The sequence below is a fragment of the Pyrgilauda ruficollis genome, unplaced genomic scaffold (genome assembly GCF_017590135.1).
Source record: "Pyrgilauda ruficollis isolate IOZ18807 unplaced genomic scaffold, ASM1759013v1 scaffold395, whole genome shotgun sequence".
In the NCBI taxonomy this organism is placed as follows: Eukaryota; Metazoa; Chordata; class Aves; order Passeriformes; family Passeridae; genus Pyrgilauda; species Pyrgilauda ruficollis.
In genome coordinates, this window is record NW_024525434.1 from 42,901 (window position 1) to 53,783 (window position 10,883).

General features: G+C 43.4%; 1 protein-coding gene across 1 annotated transcript in view; it reads right to left on the reverse strand.

Moving 5' to 3' along the window:
- Nucleotides 1-10,262, reverse strand: part of LOC121358510 (integrin alpha-9-like) — a gene marked incomplete at its 3' end in the record, with an annotated part of 45,942 nt that extends 35,680 nt beyond the window's left edge. The window contains exons 1-3 of the mRNA XM_041476740.1: nt 10,037-10,262; nt 1,515-1,642; nt 166-272 (exon numbers count right to left, since the gene is read on the reverse strand). Coding sequence (XP_041332674.1) covers nt 166-272; nt 1,515-1,642; nt 10,037-10,203 — 402 coding nt within the window. The remainder of the gene's footprint in view (nt 1-165; nt 273-1,514; nt 1,643-10,036) is intronic.
- Nucleotides 10,263-10,883: the final 621 nt, after the last annotated feature.

Genomic DNA, 10,883 nt, shown 5'->3' on the forward strand with positions numbered 1-10,883 from the left:
ACTAATATAACAAAAAACACACTACAACACTGCTTGAAGAAAGGGACTACAGAATCTGTTGCCTCTTACTCTGGACTCCGTCAGTCACTGCTCAACACAATCCTGATGTGCTTAGTCAGGCAGCAGCTACATTTTCAACAAGATCAAAGAATAGTATGGACTTACCAGCACACTTCCACCAGCCTTTGGCTGTCTAGCTAGGCTCACACCCATCCATTCATCATCTCTGTCTTCCTTACAGGTCTTTCCACAGAGCATGCCCCGAGAATTGCCTACAGAAAAAAAGGGAAAGGCAGCAAGGCAAGAAGACATGAATTTTAAATACCTACCAAAGAATCCTGACAAAAAAAGAGATTTCCCATCAAACATTTGACAATGCTTTTCTCTCCCCCTGCATCCTGATTATTTATTAGTTTGTGAATGCATTAACTGGGGCAATGTTCTCACTCTTAGGTGACACCATACATATAAACAGCTGAGGAGAGACCCTGCTCCCAACAGCCAGCAGCTATCACACAATGTTCACAGCCGTCTTAATGAAGACATCTTAAATGAACCATCAAACCATTAAGTCAATGGGAGAGGTATCAGATTGCCTCCTGAATGCAATCTTGAAAGTGAGATCAGGGGCACTTAAAAAAAAATAAGGCTGAAATCTGTAGTCCTGTCAGGAAGTACTCATGAATCCATGACAACTTACAATCTGGTAGAGGATAAACCACTTAGCCAAAATGCTGTCTTAACACATGTAAACTTCATAAACAGAAATTCTACTTAGTGTAAGTATGAAAAGATGAACAATGCCATATTTTATAAAGGCAGAAAAAGCAATATGTCACCAAGAAAACCAAAATATTAAAATGCTTCATTCTTTACCATCATTATCCAGCAGGAAGTTTTAGATCATAATTTTACTTTAGGCCTCCACCTTCCCCTGCCTCAGACAGTTCATCACAGTAACTGAAGTCAACCCTGACCCCATGCAATGGCATACAAGAAGTCTCACTGAGACCACTTTAGTACAAAAAGTAAACTCAAGAAATTATTTGCTGTATTATGAGGGAACCCATAGATCACCACATTACCAATAACACCACAAATCGTGAGCCCATCACTGCATTGCCTGGGGTCATCTCATGCACTTTGACTTCAGCACTTCCTGGAGCAGGCAGCAGCGCGCCAAAACATGTACATAGTCACCAACATGATAAAAAGTCACACTGAAGCAGGTGAAAAAAAGACAGAAGCTCAGGTTTAGCAGGGAAAAATCCACATTATGTGGTTACTCCCTGGAAAGAGCAAGCAAGGTCATTGAGAGGACACTAGCACCAGCGGGATGTTATTTTGTAATGCCAAAAAGAATATGACACTTTTGTTAACAGTGTTCAAAATCCATGAGGAAAGGCTGATGGCTGACTCTCAATATTTTGGGGCCAATTTGAAGTTGGAAGATGGACTTCCAGCCATGCAGTTTCGATTTTTTTGGTTGCTGTGCCAACATCATAACTACCCACCTCTCCCCATATCCAGTTCTGTGCATCTTCTGTCAGGGTTGGTATGGACTCGACATTTAAACACTGCTCCTGGGGACTGAACAGAGGTGCTGTATTTAGATTCTGCCTTGGGAGCACCAACCAAGACCCTGGAAACCAGAAACATAGCAATAAGTGATTAATTTCAGGAGGAAATGAAAAAAATTGACAAACACCACCAAGGCTCACATTGCCAGAGCTTCGCTAGCAAAAATACTTTTCTCAGCAACCTTGTAAAACAATAACACCAATTCACAAACTGAAAACATCACACACAATAAAGACAGTGAAGCCTTTGTGCTACTCCACAGTGAAGCCACAAATATTTTTAACAAATACAATTTCCATTAGGATTGTACCACATTTAAAGTGACACACCCTCACCACACACCTCCCAAAAGCTTTTAGGATACCATTAGGAGCACAACAGCATCTGCATCCATTTTTCCTCAGTTTTAGCTACATCAATCCAGAACTGATACACACACAAGCAGATAAAATCCGAACCTCCTGCTGGCTGCAGTCTTGCCAGGCAGCACAAGATTTGTAAGCTTGTTTAGAAGGTGGAGACGCCCAATTCTCAGAACATTCTATACAATTACATCTTGAATAAACAACAGCAAGAAATCAAACCAACAATACAAACATATGTCTTCCACATACACTGCTATCAAGCAACATTTATCCTTAAGGCTGTGAAGATTCTACCTGAACATTACCTGGATCCCACATAAGATCTAGTGTTTCTGGGAAGCACCAGTGGCCTGCTCTGACCATTTCAATTACCCTCAAAAGAAAGATGGTCAGCACTTTTTAATCACTTGTGCTAGGATCTAGTTAAACTCTTTTAACAACCAGGCTTCTATCCTCTCATGCCCTAAGGGATGCTTTTTGAGGAAGATTACAGGGGAAGCACAAGTATTGAAGTACAAGTATTTCACTGTCTCCTCATTAAAAGTGTGGATGGGTGGAATGTAGGAGAATAGAGATAGTGGTGAAGGTAATCTCACCCCTAAGGAGTTACAGCTGTGCTAATTATCAAGAATTAGGAACAGGCCTGCCCTTAATAGGCCACAGCCAGATCCAATTAGGACAGGTATTGTAAAAGAGTAGGTGGCTGGTCAAGGAGGAAGATGGAGTTTGTTGGCTGTGCTGAGAAGAAGGAGTAAGTGCTGTGAGGAGCTGCCCATGAGAGATCACCAAGAAGGTATGTAAACCTTTGCAAGAAGATGGCAACATAAAAGGACAATCTTTCTCAAGAAGTTGTGACCCCAGACTTGGGCAGGTGAGTAGGAAGAAGGAGGTTAAGCAGGGGGAGGGCAGCTCTGAGGAAGGCAGTGGGGAGCACCAAGTAGCTAAGTAACAAGCAAGTTCTGCAATTCTCTTGTACTGTCACACATGACAGATCTCCTGAATGTAAAAAAATCCTCACCAAAGTTAAACCCAGGGCTGGAACTAAGGGCAACCATCTCTAAAGGGCTACAGCTCCAGAAGTCCCCTGTGCAGACACAGGCTATTACCTGGGAGGCAGTAGCTAACCAAGGAGACACTGCTCTTGGTTTAGCCACTAAAGAGCTATTGGTGCAAAGTCAGTCTGCATCTGTAACTCTCACAGATGGACAGCCCAGCACCAACCCCCACCAATCCCCACAGGGATGTTTTCCCTGTTCTTAACTTTTCCCTCACCCTCCAATCTAAAGCTCCATACCAGTCACCACTCATCATCACCATCCCAGTATGCAAGGAGACCCAAGGCACAAGGTTTACACTTGTCCAGGGCCAACCTGAGTCATCCAAAAGAGCTTCTCCTGCATCAGAGCCTCATCTATACACAACAGGAGCACATCTCCACTCCTGATACACTGCCTTGGATGTTGGATGCAACAAAACTGTTCTGTGGTAAAAAAACACCTGATACATTTACAAAAATGTGAGAAACGCCTGTGTTGAGTGACCATTTTCTCTGAGGTTTTATAAGCTAAACTGTTTCATTTGGAGCATTGTGATGGAATTTCACTCTTGCACTCTGTAACACATATGTTTTCTCAAGTGAGGAGAATTTTAATGTCCAAAATACTTAAACTGCTAAAACCTACAAAGGCTGCACACTTGGGGAGCAAGCGCAAAGGAGCCTGAAAAATAGCTCTAAATGGAAATCCTACTAGGCAGGCAGCAGATATAAAATCAAATGCCAGTTATTTCATTTACAGAGGCAATGAATGCATAACATTCACTTATTGACAGTCATGAGATCTAACAAAACTAAACATTACTAGCTTAAAGAGTTACAGGTTCGAAGTGCAAAAGGAAACACCATGCTTCTATGAACTGTTATAACAGTGAGATAACACAGGTCACACTGAACTTCAGTTTAAAACAGGTTCTGCTCTAACCTAAGAAAAATAAGTATGATTTAGCAACTAGTGCACAAGATACGTTGGGTGAGACAATGAAGCCTAAATTACAAAGCATTTTCATCTCTATAAAGATGAATGGGAAAAATTGATAACTAACAATTTGAGTACACTACTGGTACAGATAATGCTGCTATCTTGAGCAGTTATACCTTTCAAAAAGAGAGCGTACATTGCCATTTCTTCATGTGGACTGAGCAGAAAGAAGCAGCCAGTGATGTGTGCCAATGGCAAATTTATTTTGGATTGTCTTGAATGTCCATGCATTCAAATTTGGTATTTCACATACAGCACATACTATGTCATCTTAGGATCTTGTCTCATTCTCTCACTCTTACACCTAAAACTCAGCAGTTGAAACCTTTGCAGAGCCACTGCTTCATCTAGCATGACCCATGTTCAGCCATGCCCTAAGATGGTTACCTTCAGGGAAACAGGAGGTTTTCTGTTGGTTCACATGCTTTTTGGTTGGTATTTGTCACATAATAATTACTTTCATTTTATTCAAAGATTCAAGACTGAAATATTTCCTTTGTCAACAAAAAGACTTGCTTACTCTTTCACTAGCTTCTGTATGTAATGCCTTAACTGTTGTAAGGAAGTCACACATTTAACTATCATGAGACTTTTAAGCAGACCTGGATAGACAACTCATTTCCATCTAAATACTTTGGGACTCCTGGAGCAAAAAAAACACCTGTTTGTATCTCCTCTACATATTTAAAACACCTTTGAAATATTTTGCAATGTTTATGAAACAGCACTGCAATCAGAGGAAGTGTTTTTTCTCTGCTACTATATCAAATCAGAAACACACTTCAAAACAAAGTCTTAGAATCTAATAATCTTCTCTTATTTCAGTGCTGTGGAGTCTTGTCTGGCATTAACATAGAAGATATAAATACAGATAGAAGAAGTAAAACTTTCCAATATATTCCAAATACTTTAACCAGCATTTATTTAAAATTACTGATTTTTGCGGTACACATTTCCAATGCTACTATATGACTACTTGGGCAGTCGGCAAGCAGGTACCAGCAGTTCTCCAGCCTTTTGCCAAAAGGCTTACTATGTGAGTAATACTCTCTGCAGAGATTATTGATGAGTGCAGGTTCTCACCACAACCATACTATTCCATGGGAAGCCCCTAGAATATTAGTGAGTAGCTGCATGAAGATACCTTGAAGGGGAAACCCCATCAAGAGAAAGAGGTTACTTTCTATGGAGAAAGGCTGAAATGGCTCCAAACTCCCTTCCTCCTGTTCTTAGTGATCTTCCTTTTTCCTTGAGGTGTACAGAAATCTGTAAGCAACAGCCTCATCCCACCGACTCTGAAAAAAAACATTGGGGTTTAAACCAAAATAGGGAGCAGAAAGGCCACTTAACTTTCTCTTCTTGCACTCATACGATCAACAACAAACATCTTCATCTGTATTGAGAAAATTATGCAGCTGCATGGCTGGAAACAATGCCACTTAAGGAGTTGCAGCAGCCAATTTTATTGGATGACAAGAAGCTTTCTTGGCCACAGAGAAGTTCACACCTCTTTAAAATTACTTCCTGAAGAACACTAATGATCACTTCCCTGGTTCACCCTCAGGACATACAGATTTGGAAATTAAGTGTTGCATTTAACAAAAGGGAACAGTGAGCAAAAGTGCAGAGCTGACCAATGGCTGGAGAGATGTCAAGCACATTAAGCATCGTCCTACAGTACATCAGCAGTGATTAGACAATCACAATTTAAAGACTGAGGCACCTCACCGCAATGTTACCTGTCAGGGGAAAAAAATCTTAAATATCCTCACATACCACAGCTCATTTCAAAAGCATACCAGAGGAGGGTGCCCTACCATCATATCTCAGTTGAGTTTCTCCCCTTTAGAAAGGTCTCAGTTACTTCCAAAAAAAAAAAAAAAAGCCCAGTTACTTGAAATAAAACCCTGTGTTTCATCAATGACATGCAGAGCAAGAAGCAGGAGGGCTGGATGATCCATGACCAATGACAGCAAGCTCAGGTTCCTCGAAATTCCATGGCAGAATCTACAGCATCACTGCTTAGATTATACACACAACACTGTCTCCACTGGGTCAATCTGTTCCCACACCTGTGATAAACAACACAGAGAATAAAACTTTTCAGCTCCTCTGAAGTTGCTGAATAGAGCTTAAAGACTAAGCTGGCACAAAAACCAAGAAAGGCTATAAAGGTATACCCACAGGATGACAAATGTGACTGGAACCAGTGACCTGCAGTGTTTGTTCGGGCAAGTTCTAGAAGAAGAAGCAATAGCACATGCCCAAAGAAAAAGTTCAAGGAAAGGTCACCTTTAATATTGAAGCATTCAGTGCCTACAACCACCAGAGACCCCTCTCAATAAACCTCCAGAACCATGAAAGGACTTTCAGAAGGAGGCAGATGCATGCAAAATAGTTCTAGGAAAGTGATGTTTACGTATTAGACAAGAAACACATTTTAATGAATATATATGATTATGACAAGCACTTTGTTGTAACATCTCACAACATAAGCAGCACAAGGAGAGATCAGCTGCACATCCTGTGCAGATAAAGAATGCCTGCTTTCTATTGTTTCAAATTGTATTAGAAAGTTTATTCCATCCAGTTCTGGACTGCCTACCTTCAGATTGCACACAAGTTTACATGACATGCATTACAACACATATCAAGCAGCCCAACATGCAGTTCAACCTTCATTATTTCGGCAGTAGCGCAAACTGGTGAAGAGCAGGGCTGAAGGAATGATGCAACAGCGCAGAAACCAGACTCATTCTTTATTGTAAAACTCACAGCAGGACACCATGCAACTAAATTGACTTCATTACTTTTTTCGTGCCAGATTATTTTGCCAGAAAAGATGAAACGGTCACCCTGGACTTACTGAGAGATTTGAGGGTGTCTGCAAGAAGAGGGCATAAGGAGGGAAAGAAGGAGAGTCTAAAGTAACATCTTATTAATTTTAAAAAAGAAGAATCAGAGATTTCAAATTATTACCACCTTTTATTTGGAAAAAATGGGGTTTTTTTCTTTTTTAACTATCTGGGGTTGTTTCTTGGTTGTTTTTTGAGTCCTTACTCCAAGTTTCATTATTATATCCAGAGAGCAGAAGCACTTCAGCTTGTTCCTGCTCTAAATGCAACCAAACACTTGGTTTCTTGCTGAAAATTGCAATGACGGGTAACTGAGTAAACCGGTCAAGATTTACAGGCATAAAACCCACTTAAGGAAGGAAAAGCAGACATTTTCAGAAATACAATAATCTCAGCACATCTCTGTTGAGAAACACTTCTTGAGACAAGAAAATGTGCAAAGAATCATCATTGCAATGAAGTACTGCAGAAAACATCAAAGGCACTGACTGGCTCCACTACTGTAGTGGCGGCTGAACACCCAGTTCCCAGTTGTAATTCCTGTGTGCAGCAGCTTGACTATTAGCGTTTATCTGATTTAAGATTTCATACCAAATATCTCACCTCCCTTTTTTTCATTCTGCATGAATATTTGGCTCACATGAAGCCTGAAAGAATCACCAAACCCTGAACCAGTTTAATGGAAACCTACAGGCTTAAGGTAGGTAATACAGACAGGTGCCTTTGTCTTCTTGGAAAACAGAGACTTGAAACATGGAAGATGTGGCTATGAGAGATACCATCTTAACATGAATTGGTGACTATATATATATACATACACACACACCAGCGCACAGACAAGGCTACAGAAAACAAGACAGCTCTCATGATCAGAAGTATGTTAGGATGTTAGGGGAGTATCAGGCCCACAAGCAATGAAGAGCAAGAGTTTCCTGAATACCTTCAAATTCTTGAGAGCACATTAACATATTAAACAATTTTAGATGGGTAGGAGCCCTATCAGCCTCAGATTTGATCAATCACATTTTTGCAGACTCACATAGTGCTAAACTCACTGGGCAAGCCTTCAATACCCAAAATATCACTATCTAAAGTTAAATTATTTGAACTACTTCCCACTGCAGTGTACAGACCCAATTGACATGAGAAAACTGAAATCACAGCTCTTCCTTGGGTATATAAAAGTCACAAGAAGAAAGAAAAAAACTTGACACACAAAACCAAACAATAACCCTGACTCTTAAGAGGAACTTCTTCAGAAAAGTGGAAGAAGGCTGCATATACTTTTAAGAGATTCATTATTGACCTCTAGGATGCACACACACATTACAAGCACAATTGCACATAGCACACTAGAAGTATAAAAATATTCTTCTCCCAACTTGTTATCCCAGTGTCAGTTGGGAACAGGATTTTGAAGTACTCATGAGAACCAACTTCCTGGTCTCACAATGAAAAAAGGAGCATTCCCATCAGTGGTGACAATCCCACCCTGATGATTTCTGACTGTGCTGATGCTTACCATATTAAGCTGCCCTTCTGGGTGTTAGGCCTAACAACTTTTATATTTAAAAACATTTAATGATTTAGATGTTTGGTTGGTTTGGTTTTTTTCTTCTGGTGCCACAGCAAAGGCACCATGAATCAACTCCATTTTCAAAAAAAATGGAATTTACATAACTGGAGATTTTATTTTTGAGCACCAGACTTCTAACAGATCCCTGCCTTCAAACAGATGCCCAACACTTAAAAGTCCAGCATGTTTCTAAATGAAGTGGGGGGGTATCTCCAAGACTCCTCCCTAGTCCACCTTCCCTTCCAAAAATACCACACCAACAGGTATTTGAATATCATTCATATTATCAATCAGAATGCCAGACACCTACATAAGAAGCAACAAATTCTACCACTTTTTCCCGCCACACTGCAGTAGATCAGCATTTAATTCACCATCGTGAATCCCCAGCAACTTGTGTTGAACAGAAGTTCCTTTCAGCCTTTGCACTCTTCATTGACTCCTAACCTAAGTTAAGCACTGCTTTAAACTGAGATATTTTCTTCTCTCAGGGTGCTTTTCCTCTATGAAATCTTTTTGTAAGTCCTTAAAAATGAATGCTCCATGAAAGCCACTATGGAGAAAGGCAGAGCACAGAACTGCATGTGAACTAAAGGGCATGAAAGAAATTCATTTTTAAAGAACTGTATGCCAGAATGAATACATTTATTTAAACCACAGTGCACCAAAGTTCCAACATCAATAGCTGAATATCTAAGTATAAAAAGATAAAGACATGCTTTGTGGATGCTTACTGGCAGCAGTGGCTCCTACTCATATTAGAGGGGCACCAGATGACACCAGCTAGGTCCAATTAAAATAAATCATTTTTAATTCTAACAAAGAGCCTCTAACCCGGACAACAAACAAGACTATGGTCCAATACTCTTTTCAATCAATAGGAAAACAAGAAGCTTCGCCAGTTTCACAAATTTTTGGATGTAGATAAACATTCTTTGGCCATTTTTTTTTTCAAGTTACACAGACATTTCCTCTAAGATTTGGAAGCGTCTCGTCAGCCTCCGAAGGAATTTTGTCCCTCGCCAGGCAGGGTGCGGGTAGTTTAGCTCCGTGAACGCTGAGTGCGCTGCTCTCGGTGGAAGTTACCGGTAGTAGAAACATTTCCCATTAACACGGCAAAACCCATCATCATTCGTACCCTGTGCGCTTTTTCCTACGCAGTCCAGATAATGAGCGGCTAAATATTTCCCGCGAGGAAGGGGGATCGAGCACAGCGCCGAGACATCGGCCGCGGGCCGGCTGGTGCTTGCGGACAATTAGGTCACAATGCCAAGCGCCGGCTGCCAGCCCAGAAAGGACATCCCCGTGTTAAAACGCCTCCCAGCGCAGGGCCCCCTACTCGCATAAGAGAAATCACTCGTGCAGAAAGGGCGCGGAGCCCACAACTCTGCCTCCAACGAGCCCACAGGAAGAGGTGGACCGAGCGCGGGGAGAGACCCCGCAGTCTAGGGCGGAGGCGCCCCTTCGCGGCCCATTCGAGGGGGCTCGGGTCCTGCCGCCCCGCTGCGGGAGATGCGGCTGCCAGGAGGGATGGATATCCCGGCAGCGACCGCCAGGCCGCATCCCCGCCGCCACCCGCGCCCTCGCCGATCCCGGGCACGCAAGGGATCTTGTGCAACTCACCACCGTGTCCTATCGTGGTAGTGCTGCAGCACCGAGTACCCAAAGAAGGAGCCGTTGGGACCCCGGAAAATCACGGGGCGACCCACATCCACGTTGTAGGAGTGCACCACGGCTACCCACAGCAGCGTCCACAAAACCCGCGCTCCGCGCTGCCGCGGCTCCGGCATCGTGCGAGCTCCCGAGACAGCCTCCCGCACCGAGGCTGCTAAGTGCTGAGCTCCAGCCCACCGACTCCACCCTGCCCCCGGCGCTGACTCCAAGGTTGCGTGTCCGGGCGCGGCGCTTTTGTGCCCGCCCCGCGTCGCGTCTCGGTACGGCCCCGCCGCGCCCCGCGGGCACCACGCGCCCCTCGGCCTTGGCCGGCCGTAGCGCCGGCACCCCCTGGCGGCCCTGGGCGGTACCTGCCGTGCCGTGCCGCGCCCGGCCCCCGCCACCCGTCGGCCCCGGAACGCGTCGTCCTCGGCTCTGCCGCTCGCCTCCTCCCGCCACGGCACCCGCGCGTGTCCCGCGCGGTCCCACAGCTTTCCCCTCGGTGTCCCTCTCTTCCACGAAACTGCCTGTCAATTATGACTTTCTTTCATTTTTCCACCTACTCCCCTTCTCGCGCAGCCCCTCCCCCGTTCGGCCCCTGGAGAGGGAAGAGGGAAATCGCAAAGTTTAGAATAGAAAGACATGGAGGAATCACTCCTGACTTCCGTTACTTTGAGGCTATCAGCCCTTCTTGAATCTGGCACGCGGAGATGAATGCTTCGTGAGTGACAGATGAAAGATCTGATTTGCAGCACCTCGAAACGCACGGGAATTTTCTTGGGAAAAGGGAAGCCATGACGAGAGGCAGTGTCTTTTT